Source organism: Dromaius novaehollandiae, chromosome W (assembly GCF_036370855.1).
Source record: "Dromaius novaehollandiae isolate bDroNov1 chromosome W, bDroNov1.hap1, whole genome shotgun sequence".
NCBI classification, from domain to species: Eukaryota; Metazoa; Chordata; class Aves; order Casuariiformes; family Dromaiidae; genus Dromaius; species Dromaius novaehollandiae.
Genome location: NC_088130.1, coordinates 13,836,653 through 13,855,757, shown reverse-complemented (window position 1 = coordinate 13,855,757; position 19,105 = coordinate 13,836,653). Strand labels below are relative to the sequence as shown.

The following is a 19,105-nucleotide window of genomic DNA, read 5'->3' as shown; positions in this document are numbered from 1 at the left end:
TTCATTTCACAGCATTCACCTCTAATGAGCCAGGCAATATAGTATCCTTTGATTTTCAAAAAGCTTTCAAAAAGCTTCCTCGCCAAATGCTTCTAAAGAAACTGCACCCATGGATAAGAGGGAAAGTCATTTTAGGGATTAATAACTGAGGAAAATTAGGGGGAAGGGAGGGAAAAGGGTAAGAAAGAAAAGTTAATTTTTGCAGTGACTGAATGTTAATAAGTAGGTGAGCAGCAGAAGTGACCTACCTTGAGCTGAGTCTGCTCTGCATGTTCTGCTCAACACATTTGTAAGGGATTTGGGGGAAATATGAACATAAAATAGCTCACAGATAATTCAGCGGACTACCAAGAGTTAAAGACAGCTTTCACAGAGCCTTTCACCAAGCGTGGAGGGAGCCACAAACGGGAGCCTGGGCAATAGAGGCCCCGGCTCCGAGGGCAACCTGCCTCTTTGCTTGGCAGCCGAGGGCTTTGCACCGACCGTGGTGACATGGTGGCCATGTCACAGCACACAGCACACAGCCGAGGGCTCTCCTGCCCCTATCCGGCCCCCAAGCTCACCCGCGGGTGAGCGGGAGATAAAAAGCCTGACTTGGCGATCAAGTGGAAGATGAAATTCAGTATCGGTATCATTACAGGTATCATCATTAGATATGTCTAAAAGCAGAAGTGCTTCAGCGTTGTGTCATGTCACTGATCGATAGGTTGTGTAAACAGTTGGGACCAGGGCTCAGAGGAAAAGTTTCAATTTTGTCTATTGTGGAAACATTTTGGAGCCAATTTTGTCCCTAGTGGTGACGCTGTGATAGTAAACCTAATGACATCATTGTGGCTGCATTAACAGAAGACTGGCTAAGTTTTTTTCTTAATTGTTTTTAAATGCTTGTCCCGTTCTCTCAGATGATCAGAGACTGGAAGGATATTTACTGGAACACATCCAAAGAAACTGGAAATCAGGGGATGGGTTTCAGATGGCTGGAACAGCAAGGAAAACAACTTTTTTCTTCAGTCCTTTCTGTAAAGGAGGGCAGCGGAGTCCCATTAGCAGGTGGTGCCTAGCTGGGAGAAGAGGCAGGTAGCTGACTGGCAGGTGGAAATAACTAAGGGAGGAAGCAAAATGTTCCAAAATGAATTAATTCAGGCCTAATTTAGTGACCTCTCTTGCCTTCTGGCTTCTTGCAATGTTTCCAGAAGAACTCCATGCATCTTCAGGCAAGATGGCTTATTTGAAATCGGTGTGTACATTAGTCTTACACTTATATAATCAGGAGCAGCTTATCTTTGTGATTAGTAATTTCTGCCACTCAGCTTTGGGATTGCATCCCAGAAATGTTCACAACTGACTCTGAATTACTCTTGCAGAGCCCCATCCTGCTGCGCTATAAGTATTTGTAGCCCTATTACACAAGCATTGGTGGTATTAGCGAGCATAAAACCATGCTAATTGGAATTCTCCCTAATGGTTATACTTTAATAGTAAATTGCCATGAATCCCAATTGGATCTCTTTCTTCCCACTCGTATTGTAATTCCTTTTGACTTGACTGATAATTGAACCCCCTTCCCCTCCCCAGATTGCTAATGGACAAATATACGGAGAAGGATGACTCAGAGTAATTTAGACAAGAAAATGTTCATTATGCAGAATGAAGACTGCATCTCTTTTCCATTCAAGACTAACCACAGGTTCTCAGGCAGAACGCTTGGGAAAGAACCAGAAATGAGGCAAAAAAAGGCTCAGGAATGTTTCAGATAGATAACTTATAACTAGTATAAGCAAGGCATTGTTCTATCTAAAGTCAGGGGCATTAATTTTCCTGAAGAACAGTATAGGTTTAAAAGAGAAGAATGATACGAAGGAGTTTAAGAAATGTTGACTCTGCCCCTTAAAAGATGACTGAGACAATGATTCTTTGAGGTCCGGCCTTGTGTCCAATACATTTATAAGACTCCTCCCAACTGCAGTAATAAAAAGGGATAGGATGGAATGTAAGGGGGACCATCTGTAAATATAAAATTAACCAATGCATCACAATACTGTTGCAAAATAAATCAGACTTCAAGCTTTGCAATCAGTGTTTTCTTAGGCACCTTTCAGAGCTCACAGAGATCTAATTATGCAAGTTTAAGATATATTTTAAGAATAACATTTAATGAAATATTATTAATTTATTTTTAAAGAAAAAAATATGTACTAGAAGCTACTGCAAATTTGTATCTCTTGACCTGCACAGCATAAGAATTTTGCTGTTGTTATCTCAAAACTGTTATCAAGCATAATGCAAACCCAATGTATCTATTGATTTTTTTTGCTGCAGACATTAATTCTGTGAGAAATTGTTAGTGAGGGGTGCAGAGTAAAGGAAAAACAAGCATAAGACTTATATATATTGGAGGTGATCTATGTTTGCATAGGGCTTACATCTTTGCCAATCAGATCCTCTTGATTTTCCACAATCCCCCAGGGAGCTATACCGATAGTGCAGATCTTCCCGCGAGACTTTGAGGCATGGTCCTTCAGTGCATCTCCAACGTGCCTAATGACCCCTGGAAAAGAAACAGCATAAAATATAAAATTCAAATTATGACACTTTTGTTCATTATGGTCTGGGTTCAGGATACAATGCCTTTTCAGGAAACACCTATGCATATGCTTACAATTAAGTAAAGCTATAAAGTATTTTCTTATTGATTACTGTTACAGTATTACTATAGGTATTACTGAACTGAGTCCACAATACTGATACCTTCATGGGCTTGGTAGCCCAATTTATATAATCTACAAAATTATAGATAAAGCCGCAATAGAAAATTACACAGCTCTAGAAATAAAAACGGAAATGTTGACAGCTGGCTGTAACTTGTTTTTCTGTACTTGTGTTCACAAACATACATGCATGCAAGCAGACACATGGTACGTATGTCCTTCCCAAGCATAGCAAGAAACAAAGGAATGAAGCGGAAAAAAAAAGTGTAGCTTGCATATAAACGTTCTCTTGTGTCTGAACCATGGATGGAAAAGTTGTGAAAGCATCATTACGCTCCCCCGTGGTAAGCTATTCTGCCATTCTTTCCAAACACTCAGTCACCTGAGATAGCTTCCAGTAGGGAACTGGAAAAAACCCTGGGGATCAGCGAGAAAACAGAAATTAGTACAGAGAGAATGACTGCTCTCCAGCTCTCTTGCCTGTGTTTTCTGCTGATGCTGCTTGTGTATTGCTTTGTGAGCATCTCAGCGGTATTCCTGTGCAAGGAACGTGTGGGGAGGAAGCCTGCGGCAGGCTAGCAAAAAAATTGCTCACGCATGGATCATTCCTCCTTCCCCTTCAAACAATCATTTTTATGATGTGGATCAATAACTATCTTTTGCACTATGGCTGCATGGAAGCAGGCCAGTGAGTTTGCTATCGATGTTACCTCTTACTTAGTTTCTCTGTTTACTTCCTGTTCAGATTCCACAAATTTCAAAACGACCCCCCCCCACAACTGCACCTGCTGTTAGCTATGAATTAAACTATAAACCAACATCACGATGGATTCAGAGCAGAAAATCTGGCCAGATTGCAGAAACGTCTATTATTTAGGACAATCATCTTACAGAATGACATGAATATTCAAAACAACTTAAGTCATTAAACAATCATGGTTATGGTCATGTATGTGCCACCCTTTTTGCACCACTGATTCACAGTCCAACTGCAGCATTTCAGGATTTCTCTCTTATACTTTTCCTTGAGAGAAACCTGATATATAAATTCATTATCATCGGAACTGACTGTATGCAGAAATTCTCAATTTGTACAATTTCACGCAGAGATAAAACACACAATTGTCACCTACACAATTTTAAAGAGCACTCAGCTACTTTGCTCCACAATTTAAAAGCAGCAGTGAGATGTAACTGATAATGCAGAACTGCCTCTGGAATTATATGGTTTTAAAATAACACACAGAGACTGTTATTTGAACTCCATTGCTTTGACTATGGTCACATTTGATTACAGGAAAAAGGAATCCCTTTCAACAGTAATTATGTTGGTCTGTTTGTATTCTCTGGGCATTCACAATTATGATGCTTTGCAAAATGATATAAAATGGTCTTGTATTTGCCAAATGAAAATATTATATTCAGTCCTCGTTCACAAAATTTCTGTAGTTTCATATACAGTGTTCCTGTGGTAAGCCACTGCAATGAGTTCACAAGGTCTACTGTCTTCTAATTTTTTTAACCGAATTTTTAGCTCTCTTTGCAAACTGTCACCACAATAGTATCTGCGCAACTAACATAATCACTACGACCACAGTACACAGGTCAACATTTAATCTAATTTTCTTTATTCTGCAGAGTGATGGGAAATATTAAATACATATGCATCTATCTATTTATCTATCTAACACCCCAGAAGTTATGCCTCTTCTTTGTTATTCATATTTCTGCTATGACAAAACCGTATATTGTTTTAAATTCGATGTGCTCTGGAAACTAAAAAACCCAAGACAAGCATTCATATCCAACTATGCAGAAGTTGATCTACAGTGCACTAAAATTAATGCAAGATAGATTGATTACAATATTTTCCATAGGTAGTAAGAGGATACACTATGCTGGATTACTAAAGCAATAAATTGTAGTTTTGTTAATGCAGCAAATGAGACTGACGTAAGAAATTACATGTACATTTACCGGCTCAAAACTTTATGCATTTATCTTTCACAGAACTCTCTGATTTTCCCTTGACTCTCTCCTTCTTTCTGCCTCCTTTGGGAAGGGTGATACAAGCCTCTGCTCGACCTTTTTCATCTGGGGAAACTCTGTTTCTCAGCCCATTCCTGGAATCCACATGCAGCTTTCCAGCAGAGCTGGGCCAGCTGCTTTCCTGGGTCCTTAGGAGGCCATACCCATATGGTATGTTACAGATGTTCTCAACTTTGCACACAAACGGCAATGTTATCTCTGTTGCTCCAAGGATAATAGAAAAAAATTAGGTCAAGCTGTCTGCAAGAAAGGACAAAGTGATTCTTATGCACAATGAAGTTTTTCCCTAAAGCCACAGAACAGAACCTTTTTTTTCCTTTCACACTTCAGATGGTCTTTTAAGAGAAAATAAAAGGTCTTTTCCGGATGAAAATGCTTCCTGTTTTATGTAATAAGAGTTCTGCTTCTTTGGGGTTCTAGTCAGCAAACCCTCCACGTAGCTAACTGTCGATTTTACGAAGTCCTCCCTGGCAATGTACTAATATAATTGCCTCACAGGCGGCTTTATTTTCAGCTCCTCAGTGTGCTTTAGCAAACTTTTCATTCTCTGGGAGCTGCCAGACTGGTATGAACTTGGCATTTTCTTGTTTGCACACAGTACAACTAGCACTGATAAAATAAAACACCTAACAGCTTCTTAATTAGATCAGCTCTAAATATTTTCTGTTAAAACAAAATCTCTGAGATGCCACTATGCTTTCCTTTCAATATTGCCATTACCTGTGTTTACTCCTCCAGTGAATATCCACGCTCCAGTTGTCATAGCAGCCTTAATGAGGCCTTTTCCAAAGACTTGCTTGAGTTTTGGCTGAAGTTCAAAATTCTGAAGGCCCCCGTGCACAGAGATGAGAAGTTTAGGGAGCTCAAGCTGCCACTCTTTGGTCATCAGGTGCAGAAGAAGGTCTGGCTTTGTGTCAAAAGACACGCGTACGTACTGCAGAAATAAGGGCAGCAGGAAAGAGAAAAAAGACTGGTTATACACAGTGGTGTCTAATGCATATGATTTATGTCCAACAGATCACTGAAAAAAGGGCAACTTTCACAGCGAAAAGCACTAATTAATTGCTAACTCGATGTTTTTAAAAAAAGCTCTTTGTGAAACAAGGAAACATGGAATACTTGCAATTCACAGGCTGGACAATTTTCTTTTGTTAAGGAAATTAACCCATTAATCATTTCAACGTGCTTATCCATGTTAAAAAGATAAATATCTTTAAATTATGGATGTGGAAACTGTAGCACAAATCTACGTGATCTGCTAAAGACCACCCAGGTAGCCAGAGTCACAGCTATGCTTGAATTTCATCTTCCAGACCCTAAAGGAAATTCACAATATTGCAATAATGGACATTCCCATGTATCTGATTTTTAAATTAACAAAATCAAACACTCAAAAGGTAGGATGTACCACATGAGATTGGTTGCTCAAGCATACAGAAGCTGAAACCAAGCAAGACTACAAAACAGATACTTTTCAGATGAATGAACGCAATAAGGGCTAACTTAAGACTTACAGACTAATTTGTACAAACTCATGGATTTGCATAACAAGGACAAGGAACCGAAAAGTACTCTGAAACACCCTTACGCATATCCAGTTCTTGGCTTTTCTGTGCTGCCTCTGCAGCATTTTGTCCCAAGGGAGATGATGCCCATCTGTGAGTGCTCAAAGTCAACAACTGCGTTTGAAATTTCTATAGTAGTATTAGATAGCACACATACCTGTCTCTTCGGGACCAGCCCCTCTGTCTGGGCTCTTCCCCTGCTCTTTCTATTGCTGATGTGCGAGGAGTCCCAGAAAGCTTGTGCCAAGGCTCAAACCTTTTTTCAATTCCAGTTGCACAGCAGAATAAAGGTCATGAGAGGATAAAATCCTTTCTATAGCTTCTAAGATCAGGAAGGGCTCCCTTAATCAGATAACATAGGCTATAGAAAGCTGCCCATGTATCAAAATTCTGACTGAACTAATGCCTATAGAGTTATTTTAGGGGTCTTTCCCCTAGGGGGTACTTGACACAACGATCAGGTGTGTAACCCAAGCGCCCTTGCCCTCAGCCTAGAGGAACTTACCTGATTCTATCTTATGTACTGTAACATTTCAGGTAATGTGATATCCACACGTATTATATAATTTTGTCTCTTTTTAATATGTCTAATTAGTATTTCTTACCATAAGTTCAGTTGCTGAAAATCACATGATAGTTACATGGACTCCTCTCTCATTGAATAAGAAACACTAAAGGACTTGACTTTTTTCATCACAGATTCCTAATAGCCAGATTTCTTTGCAAGAATGGGTTGTCACATGATGAACAGCCATTCCCTACATTTCTGGAAGCAGAAGCACATTTGGGCAAACACTCAGAGGAAAGCAAGTGGAGCACAGCCAGACTGAGAGATGAACAAGAACTTGTGAGCACAAATTCACTCCACTAAATCAGTAAAGTTTCCTGCAGCTGCCATGCAAATTCTTAACAGCTGACAGACAAGGAACATACAACATTCATATTGGGCAAGACTGCAATGTACCTTTGAGCTTCTATATGTGTACTGTATCCTTAGTAGTAACCTGTCCAATTACCTGCAAGTTGATAAAACCCTGCACGGTATCTGCTCCCATCGGCCAGAAGGTGAAGTGCATAATTTTGATCAGGAATCAAGAGCTGTCAAAGTTTTAACACATAGGAGAGCTGCCAAGCTGCCAGGAGACTAATGTTTGTTCCCTTGGCTCTGCCCTTAGGGAGAGCTGAGACTGCAAAGGCAAGTCCTCGTTACGCTGCAGGCATTTATAGTGAGGTATGGGCTTTATTTCAGTGACTCCAATGACTGAATCCTCTGCCAGTCAAAGTGTGGAGGCTATGTTGTGGTGCAGTCGGCACCTTACTGTGCTTTTGGTGAATGCAGGCTGGGAGTTTAAAATCAAAAAGATAATTACAGAAAATTAACTGATATGAGCAACAGCCATATAGATTTGCTGAAAGCAGAGGCCACTGAACCATCCAGATAACTGCTCTAACTCAGCTCATGCTTCTACCCGTCCTGCCTCAGACTGATGCTAAAATGAAGGGACAAACAGAATCAGATGGATACTACCTAATCTACCCAGTGACTGGTTTTTTGATCCTCTAGTATTGGTTTGTGCCCCAGAAGGTGTGATTTCACTGTCCCTAACTTCTTAAGCCTGCTCACTGATTGGCAAAAATCTCTTTCAGTTCCTTATCCACCTAGACTTCTGAGTTTCAACAAAGATAAAGCCATATGCTGAACTGCAGAGTTAGAAGAAGTATTTTCTTACATTTATTTGAAATGTAGACAGCTTTTATCACAAATGCCTGCTTGTTTCTTATACTTGAGGCCAAAAACCTCTATACTTATGATAAGAATTCACTTCACTTTATAAGGAGGAAATTTAAGTAAAAATAAATCTGAAAGTCTTTTTAATGTAAATTTAAATTTAAACCATCATAAATGACCTTTACTTTTTAGAAAGTTTTTTGAGAAGGGCAATGGCACCTAAATGTTGATTTTTCTTCTTTGCAGAGAAAATGCATAGACCTCAATTTTTCTGACTGTCAGATTCATTTTAACTCTTACAGAAGGCATTTTCAGTTTGGTATGCCTGAGATAATCCTTTCGCCATTACTTCATGTGTCACCTAGTGAGTACAATAAAATTCTTTTGTCATCATTTCCTAAGCATCCATTAAATTATGAATAAACACTTTTAAGGACATTTTTGTCCATATTAAAAATTCATTTCTTTCACTACTGTAGCAGAGTATTTGGTCTTTTTAGTTTCTGTTTAGAATCTTAATGAGTTCTTCTGCCATTCCTGATTTCTTTTGCGATAGCTTCCTGAGGTAGATTTAAAATTTAAATATGAACCTAAGCTAAACTACTGCTCTTTTCCCCCAAACTTCAGGGTCTGGGGTATCTGTCTGTCAACTTTAGAAGTGATCATTCCTAATGACAAATTATTTAGTCCCTCCTTTACGGGAGGAACGTATGGATAGGATGCAAGGCTTCAGTTATTACATATCAGCAGAGAAGGTCAAAAATTGGAAGCAGCAGCAAGCAGCAGCACAGTTTTTAACCATAAAACCTACCCACCAACCTGACTGACTTTGGCATAACACTGTAGAATAGCACATTGGTTCAAGTCATCATAGCCATTTGATCCCTAACCTGGCCCAGAGGTTGTCAAGAGGGGTGTCATTTGATGCCAGGATTTATTTCAATTTGTCATCAAGCAGTTACCTAAGAAACAAATGCGCCCCTCCCCAGACAAACAGCCAGATGTTTGCAAGCTGGACCCTCTCCTCCTTTGCCCTAGGCCAAAAATGGAAGTTCCTAAGTGGTAAAAATTCTGCACTGTTACTCAGAGCCATCCTATTGAGTACATGGTGCCTGACGGCAGAGGAGATTCTCAGTGAATAAAACGGAAAGACCTAGATAAAGATCTATTTTGCTGCATGTCTTTAAAGAAAATCTCTTCAGATAACATTTTGTGATCTGCAAGGCAGTCTAACGTTGCTGCTTTGTCTTCTCTTTGGGGGCAGGCCAATACTACTGACCATTTTGCCCACCTTGAGTACGATTCCAGTGTTGCAGATTACTCTTCAAGGTCCAGATTGATCCCTTGAAGAGTGATCTTCACAGAAAATAGTCCTGATCTAATTCTCTCTAAACTCAGCAGGAAAACTATCACTTAAACTGAAACCACGCTGGTTCCTCACTAGTTAATATTCTCTTTAACGTCTTAAGGACATCTAAATTCTACTAAATAGCCAGCGGAAGGACTCTCATTGATATAAATAGACCTTGGATGGATGCCTTTGTGTGTTATGTCTCCTTTCTCTCCATGTAGCACATCATCTCTTAAATTCTGTAAATGTGCTATGAATATTAATCTACTATAACAAAAATAAAAGCCATTGCCTTTTTCATGGTCTATGTCAATTAAAGGATTATCTCTCCTTTTTCTCTCTCAAAAGCATTGAGGGCTTTTAAGATCATTTTTGAACAGTTTTGACAAAACTCCATACATTTTAAAAGTAAAAAATAATACCTTTTATTTGGCTGATTTCCAAATATTCTTACTGAAATATAATGTATTGAGGATCTGAATATCAGAAGGTCTCTCTGCTAAAACTGCTTACGTACTTTGGAATTCTATTTAAGTTCTTTCATGTTTCCATGCACCAAAAAAAACATTAAGCCCATAACACTGTAATAAACTTTCTGTCTTCTACAGCTGCAAACATATGCTAGCTTTTTATTGTGCATATTAAATATATAATTGGAATGCATTTGATATTAGGAGGAATTTAGTAAAAAAAGAACAAATGTATTTAACTCACTAAAGCTCTTCAAATGTCATCTTCCATCTAACCTTGAATAACCATGATCAAAGCAATTTCAGTTCAGTAAAGAGTGGTCATTAAGAAAAGATTGATACGGAATCCAGATTTACCAACTAGTGAAAGAATGTCACAATTTTTTTGTGTGTGTGGAAAGGCAGATGTTAAATTCAAAAAATTGGTTTAATTTGGTCACAAGTTCAGTGCAAAATGCAGCACAGCAAGATTGTCTTAACTGGTCCTCTAATGACCAAAAGCTCTTTATTCTGAAATGGTCCGAATATTGCTCATAATTGGAACATAATCTGTCACATTAGTTTAGTAAATGCTATTGGAGTTAGGGCATTACTTTGCAGGTATAAAGTTAGATGGACTGATGCATGTTATTTCTAAAACTACTCAGAGCCAGCTGATATACACTGACTCCATTATATTAATTTTCCAGTCTTTTTAATTCACTGATTTGTTGCAAAAGCTGCTGAAAAAGTTTATGCAGCTCCACATCCTTCTCTGCCTTTAGCTGTTCCCTGCCTTTTTACAATTGTCATAACTCAAAACCTGCCGGAAAAACAAACTTAAATGTCAATGGCAAAACTGTGAAATGTGTTTCTTAAACATCAACGGGATGAGCCATTTGTAAAGAAAATAGGGATTGATAGCAATCTAAAAAGGGAGACACAATATTGTTACAGGATCATCTGTGGTGAGTAGACTAGAAGAAAGGCCTCTTTAGTAACTGATCTCATTAAACAGTGTTATCTAATCTCTGTTATATGTTTTTGTAGAATCTATTGTACTCTCAGTTATTCAAATTATTGACTTAAGTAGCTTAATGCAGCCCTACTGAGGATGCTTTAGCAACTCTATGGTATTAGCAAAATTAATGCTGCTTGTGAATTTTTGTTCTGTGACCGAGGAATTAAAATCAATGACACAGCCACTTTTATTGGCAATATGTAAGCCTATGTGGTCTTTGCTGTTTCATGTGCTATTACAATCTTAGAGTAATTTTTGTTTTCACAAGAAGATAATATGACATTGTTAATTGTCTGGTGGCAATTGATAGCGTACTATATTGCTGCATTTGTGGCTTGCAAATATACATGAATACTTACCATCAAATTCCTGTTTGTTATTTTTGAATGGGGGAAATCATTATTTGTCAGTCTTACGCCCACCAATCTGTTCCATGAATTAACTACAGGTTATAGTTGTTTATATTAACAAATCTCATCACATGCTTTATCCAGAAAAATTTACTAGGTTTGCTGTTAGCACAGATGAAGATAATGCTACTCAGTTCTGTATTTACCCTGCTTAATAGTCTTCACGTACAGGCATCCATTCCAGGAAATAAAGTAAGGAACAGGTGGTGAATTTTATTACAAACTCTTCCCCTGAGGCTTTGTTTGATCTTGATCAGCTCACTAAATCTTGTTGGTTTACAGGGTTACTCTTTTATGCAACTGGCATAATATTAACCTACTAATTGATCACCAATGAAACTCAGCTTGTATGCTACAGTGATATTTGATATCCAGTAGTTAGCACTTACAAAATACCTAAGTAGACTATCTCAGAAAAGAACAAATGCTCATTTATTATGTATTCTATCTTCTCTCTCTCTCTCTCTTGCTGTGTGTGTGTGTGTGTGTGTGTGTGTGTGTGTGTGTGTGTGTGCGCGCGCGCACGCACGCGCACTGATGTTGGAGCTCCTTTGCCTTTGGGTTTGAAAAAGTAATATATAAGTATTGCCTGAACATGAATATTTCCATGGATTATTATGCATTTGTTCCTTTCTCCAAGTCTTACATCTCAAGGCAATAAAATGTTCCTTTTTCCACACCTCTGTTGGCAAAATTGGTTGGTTGCTTTGACTGAGAAATCAATCATTTCTTAGATTTTTCAGAAATCCCTTGATTTGGTAACTTTCATTGTTTATTATGGGAAAGACTTTGTAGCCAGTAAATTCAGAGCTAGGAATTTCATTTTTTATACTAATAAAACTGCAACAACTACTCAACCAGCTCCTTGACTAAAATCTACCCTAGAATAGTGTTTGGGACTGGAATTGTGACCATAAGGACATCTTCACGCTGTTTTCAGTGACAAGTACCATAGTATAACAAAGTTCTTTAGTATTTTCTCATTAAAAAAATGCACCATTACTTTTTTGCAGATCTCCTCATTTGTGCTTTGATCATATGCAAGATGCTTCTCTCACTGGACACCCTTTCAGAAATTTTAGTGAATTGCTTGATTTGAAGCACTTTTTCCATTAGTGGGATTACTGAATTTCTGGAGGTTTTATACATATTTCTGAATCATGCAGGATTTTGTTGTTCCCATGCATTGCATGGGGTTTAATGCCTATGAACAGATGGCAGATGCAACTATACTTCCTGTTTTCTAGTACTGCCAAAACAAATCCAGAGTTTTTCCAATAAATGTTTTGTCTGCATTTATGCCCGACTTTTTACTTGTACTTTAGGTCTCTGGGGTTTTTAACACCTTTTTGTCTTCTCTTCTCTAAACTCTTCATGGATTTTTTTGTTGGAAATCCTGACTGAGCTTTCTGACAAGATTTTTCTTTCCTTCATGTTGACTTCCAATTTTATCTTCAAAGTTTCACTGCAGTATATTCCTTTGAGCACACAGCATACACTTTGGAGCATCTCCTGCTCTCTTATGGCACTGTTTGCAGGACAACAGAATTTCAACAGAGAAAAACATAAATCCTCCAGCTCAGTTAATATCAACAGCTTCCCTAAACTCTTCATCATTTCTTGGCTGCCCTAGACTACTTCTGTCTTGTCAGTACAGTTTATTGCTCTATAGAGCTTGTGAAGAACATCACTCAAAAAACTAGCAATTGCCCTTTCCCATAAAGATAGATATAACTCAAGGTGGAAAATAGCATGATGGTTACTATATCTCTGAGTTTTGCTTAGATTTCGTGAAAAGTATTATGTTCTGTTCCCACTCCTTGTGAGACACCACGAGAAAGGTTTGTTTCATTTCCATGTCAAGGGAGGTCTCAATTTATTCACACTAAACAAATCCTATTTGCTGAATCAGATTCTCTAGCAATGGGTTGATCTGCTTTGTGGATTTTTAGGTGATTGATCATCAGCTGAACATAAGGTGTTTATGACAGAGAAACCACATAATTTTCTATCTGCTTCTTGGGGCAACAGCGTTTTCTATTCTCTCAACAGCATCCACTGCTCTGGGTGAACAAAACCATCCATCCACGCAATTTTTCCATCTCCCCCATCCTCGTATCCATCTAAAGAACACATATGGCTCTTGCTACCATAGTACCTCAGCGCTTCATCATCTCTTCATGTCACCTCTAATCTATCTAGTATCATGAAGGCTCTGAGAGTCCTATTAGGAAGAATTGAGGCAAAGAAGATACCACTGGGTTGCTGGGCAGCACCCTGGGGTTCAGCCTCTGCCCTCACAGCTGCCCAAATCAGCGTTTTGGCCACTATCTGCTTTGGACACAATCATGTTTCTTTCCCAAAGCCCCAGGCACTGCAGTTTAGATATAGCTGGAGATCTAGATCTATCTATAGCTAGATATAGCTAGGTCTCTTTCATGACCATGTAATGCCATGCAGAAATACATGCTTGGGTTAGCTTGGGCACTGGAACCGTATCACTGCCTTAGCGGAGCAATCTGCTCAGATTAATATACTTTGGCATCATTTGATAGCAGTGTATCATGACTAAGTGACTTTCCCAAGGAAATCTGTGGCAGAAAATGGAATTCCCAATTCCTAGCTTAGTGGCTTATGACTGGGCCTCTTATTTCATTGCAGGATAAACAAGGAAGCCTAACTGGTCTATCCTCCAACTTACATCTGGAGGCATATAAGAGAAATCTGGCATATTTCAAATTTTTCAGCCTTGCAATGACAAACCAGGCAATGGGAAACCACAATTTAATTCTAAAATTATTCCAAAAAAGAGAGATGGCTGGCCTATGGAAGAAAATCAAGGTAGTGGCACATTAGCATGTCCTCGTAAAGGTAGGCTCTTTCATGCTGCGCTGTAGCTTTTATGGTTCATTCTGTTCACTGATTCTTTGGCACAAGATACATAAAAGCATATGGTATGGTCTTATGCTAAATAAAACTTTAGAATGAAATTAAGAAAGTTGTTTACTTTTTTTGAATGCCTTTTTTGATCTAGAAGTGTTATTTATCTAAGAGAAAAACATGGTTACCATGGCTTTATTGGAGTGGCCTCCTCCTTGGAACTCAATGGTTCCAAAAGCATCCGTGGGACTGAGCTGCGTGTGCTTGCTGATGGACCACTTCTCCGACTGGATGTCATTTCGAGTAAGCCTGCTTTCATTTTTCTCATTCTGAATAACGGAGATACTTGGAGTCAGTCCAACGTGTTGACCTATTAGACGCCCACAGCAACACCTATGATATTAAACAGACAAAACACCTGAGCAACTTGCATGTATAGACTTCACAGGGGAAAAGCTATATTAAACAGATTAAATACCTTCAAAAAAAAATTTTAACCCCAAACCATTCTAACTCTGATAACCACTCTTGTACTATCTGAAGCCTCTATTTGTGGAAGCCAAATAATATAGATACTACCGTTTCTTTCTGTGATCCTATTTTCTTAGGACTATCTTATTTTTCAGTAAAATCATGCTTTGTTCTAAACATATATAAAATGAAAGTAAAGAACATTTTATAATGTCCTCAGATGGCATTAGGCCAAACAATCAGCCTTTGCATGGACTACCACATATTTTAAACTGCTAGTTTACTGCAATTATCTTTTGAGAGTACTTTGTGTTATGCATCCAATTTAAATAAATATTCGAGGAACCAAATATTTCACTAGGAAGATGAGGAAAATAAATATAGACTCTGATCCATCTTTGATTTCTATGTTTTGATGATGTACATTTTGGAATGTAAAGCAATAGCACTTTGCCTCATAGGAATCCATCTCTCCAAATGTAATTCAACCACTTTTCTGATTAAATATGGCTTTACAAATTACTTATATAACATAAATATACACATGCACACACGTATATAAACATCTTGTAATTGACTTTAATTTTTCGTAAAAGTAGCATACAATTACCTATGGGGGTCTTTGGTGCTGGGTATGATATGAACGCATTCTCTCTTGTAAAATGCTCTTTCTATCCATGATTTCTGTGCCTAAAAAGGAGAGAGGAAATGCCTTAAGTTCTGTGTGCTTGTTAAACACTACTTAGAGTACATCCAAAGAGAAACTTCAGACATAAAAGAAAGTTTCACTGATGGTGCAGATATGCAGTGAATATGCTGCACTGAATAAACATTTTCTCTTAGAAGTCTGGTTCCCTTCTAGACCTAAGCACCCAACACAAGCTCTTAACATTTTTTTCATATTCACTAGCCAGATGACTTTGATGCTGTCGCCTACATTCTTATAACAGGAATTGCTGGAGAATAATTAATTCAAACGAAATTCTCAGAGCTTTCTGCATGGTAGAGAAAAACAGAACATTTTATTAAAAATAGTTTTAAAAAGCTGTTTCCATTTTAGTGATACAAATAAGCCAGCTCTAAGTAAAAGAAATCTCAGAAGCTAGAAGAAATCCTCAAATAAAATTGATAGCAGCATGATTCCACTCTAACGTTTTGTACAGGCACTGAGAGTGCTGTTTAACTTTTAGCCTGAAAATACAGTTTATTATGTGGACATCTTCAGGAAGAAAGGAAAAAAAGGATTACCTATGAGAGAAAAAAGATAAAAAAAAAGTCTCTGAAACATTAAGAGTCAGCTGACGAGCTGGTGTAAATTGTAAAACTGACTGAGCTCAATGAAGCTATGCCAATTTATACCAGCCAAGATCTAGCCCCAGATGTTCTCAGGAAATCAAGTCATTTCCTTCAGTATAGTATTAATTTCCAGAAACAAAAGAGTTCTTTTTTTAAAAGAATGACAGATGGGTAGCAAAAAAACCAAAAAAACAAATGAGAAAACTTCAGAGTTCTGAAGTTTATTTAATTCTCTGGACAGTTCTCACTCAACACAATATGAATCCTAGTAAATTGTCTAAATGATTCCTCCAGACAGAACTCAATTGTTTCATTTAATAAGGAGCTGAGCTGAAATTTTTCTTTAAAAAGTCATTACAAACAGATACATTTTATGAAATATATGTAAAGAATAAAATAGCCTATTTAGTTGCACAATATAAACAGAAATATAAATCACGAACTATGAAAAAGTTATCAGGCACTTAAGTAACATGAAATGAGTTTTAGATAATTTAAGTGAAATTTTCCACCTTGTATTTATAAAAAGAGAAAACATGAAATTGCCTCTACAAATTTACCTGAAATACTTATACGATAACTATTATCTACTGGTACATTTTTGTCAACTAAATCTGCATCCTATTTTGATGACTAAGATCTGTGTTTCTGGCACTTCTGGTAAACACTGTCAATTGTGGACATTTCTTAGAGTCAATGAAAGCCCCATAATAAGAATTTCTAACTACATCCATTGCCTATTACTCATCATACATAAAAAGTTGTTCTTTTGCCTTTTTCAGAGAATCCAGTTCCTTAGTGGAAATAGTGGTCACTCATGTTACATAACAATATTTTATCTTTGCTCTACTTGCACTTTTATTTGAAAAGTCTGCTAGACTTTATACCCTATAGGAATGGCAGACACCCTAACATGACTCTTATTGTCAGGTATAAAAAAAAGTTTAAAAACATGAAATGGAACCACATTTGTTTGTCCTTCATTAATGTAACAAAGAGAAAGTTAATATGTTATAGAGTTTGGGACAAGGTGCGCTTCATATTTAAACACAGGAAAGTTAAATAGAAATTCTGAACGTCTACATAGAAGAGATTTCCTTAAAATTCTCTGTTGTTATAACTTCTGAATACTTACAAGGCTGTGATACTGGCAGTGATGATGATAAAACCATAAATCATACAACCAAATCAACTTGGAAGTCTAACGCAGCATTGAGTAATTGCTGAATTTAGTAGCCTTTCAAACAAAGAAAGGATTTTTTAAAATTAACTTTCGACACTTCTCAAGGCTTTCAGAGTGAACTTCATGAACTTAATTTGACCTTAGTGCAGAAATCTCAAAGCTAAACTATGTGGGAAAATTATATTTATTTTTTTTTCAGAGCGCTGTACAGAAAGAAAGAAAGTTGCAATTATTGTTCAGGTATTCCAGTGATAATTATGCACTTTATTGTACAGACTATACAAACTTGAAATTTCCCCCTACTTCAAGCTCCAAGAGTACACACACTTTCTGTATTGCCTTAAGAAGAGGTATGGTGATAAGATGCTGTGGATTTACGAATCACCTTTGTTGCACACACACATTAACTTTTTGCCAAACACGGAACATTATCGGAGTAATGCCAGTTTTATCTTCTTGCTTGTTTGTTTTAGCACTAACTAGGTGCCTGCAGTATCTTTATCTTCTCTGGAAACATGAGAAGCTTTTACAGGTCAGAGTGCTGAATGGCATCCAAAGTCAGCTCCTAGTCCAGAACTTCTGCAACATTTCATTCATGCTGCTGAGGCTCCTTAGAAGAAATCCCTTATTACATTTCATACATTTTATGTAGATTTCCCCCAAAGATTTGCCTTGTGGAACTTACTGACTACGTAGGCCTGAGGTATCTTTTCTAAAGATGGCCATAAATTCAATTTCTGTAAGCAACAAATCCCGTAGAAGAAGGTACAGTAACAGGTACTTGACTGGGAACTTTTTCCTTTGGGTACTCAAGCAGGCTGTCATAGAAATATGGACATGAAACTGTCATTTAAAATCTGCTTTCTTACTCTTTTTCTTACTAACTGCAATTCAGATCTTGAATGTAGAACAACAACCCAGCTATGCTAAATATAATAGCAATTTGCGTTTGAATTTTTGTCATACTTCATTGCATGTAAAACTGCAAACTAATAATCTGATTTAAAAAGTCCTTTATTCGTATCAGGAAAAAAAAGACTTTTTAGGCTTTACGTCTCAGACAATGTACTGCCCTACCTGCCACAGTCATAACGCCAAAATACATGATTTACTCATTTCATAATGGTTTGTCCTTCAGAATGAAAAAGCAAGCATCCAGTTATACTGCCCCATGCCAGGATCCTTATGAGACAGAACCATTTGCAGTGAAATACAAAGCTGAGAGGCAGAATAAAATGTGTTACTTGCAGGACAGTCTTCATAGCAGAACGGGAACAACTTGAGGGAATTACCACTTTAACAACGAAATTATGTTAGATATGAACAGCCTGCAACAAACTCCTGTGTACCGTGAATGAACAAAGCGGTAAAACTCTTAGCAGGGCAGATGCAAGAAGAGTCGAGCAAAAAGCATGTCTCCACTTTTCGTTATTCCCCAAACGCTGCCTCGGCGTTAATTCATAAAACTCACGTAACGCCCGCGGCGAAGGCGCAGACGCGGTGCCACACGTACACCCGGCCCGAGCCCACCCTCCGCTCAGCCCCCAACTCCTCCCGGCTGCCTGCAGCATCCCCCCCGGCCCCTCGTTACCTGAGCGCCCAACGCCGCCCGCGGGACCGGCCCGCCGCGAACTGCGCTGCCCGCGCGCCGCCGCCTAATAACAGCGCTGCGCCCGCCCCCGCGGCAGCGGGGCGGCCGCGCGGGGGCGCGCGGAGCGGGGCGCGGGCGCGCGGAGCGGGGCTCGCTCCCGCCGGGCGCTGGGTCCGCGCCCCCGCCGGGCTGCGCTCGTCAGGGCTCCGCGGGCGGCCGTGGCCGCTCGAGCCCAGCACCTGATGCGAGGCCGCAGGAAAAACAAGTGCCCGGAGAGGAGCCCGGACTGAAGTGGCGCAAGCCCTGACAAGCTGGTTCTCTTTTTTCCTTTCTTTTTTCTCCCGCCCCCGCTGCAGAAAGCAAGCTTGCGAAAGTGTGCTAAGGTGCTCCCGAGGCCTTAAA

General features: G+C 38.7%; 1 protein-coding gene across 2 annotated transcripts in view; it reads right to left on the bottom strand.

Moving 5' to 3' along the window:
- LOC135323498 (transient receptor potential cation channel subfamily M member 3-like) overlaps positions 1-19,105 on the bottom strand; it is a 285,214-nt gene that overhangs the window by 133,715 nt on the left and 132,394 nt on the right. For both annotated transcript variants that reach the window (XM_064499862.1, XM_064499864.1), the window contains exons 2-5: positions 15,244-15,323; positions 14,351-14,555; positions 5,478-5,691; positions 2,424-2,548 (exon numbers count right to left, since the gene is read on the bottom strand). In XM_064499862.1, coding sequence (XP_064355932.1) covers positions 2,424-2,548; positions 5,478-5,691; positions 14,351-14,555; positions 15,244-15,323 — 624 coding nt within the window. The remainder of the gene's footprint in view (positions 1-2,423; positions 2,549-5,477; positions 5,692-14,350; positions 14,556-15,243; positions 15,324-19,105) is intronic.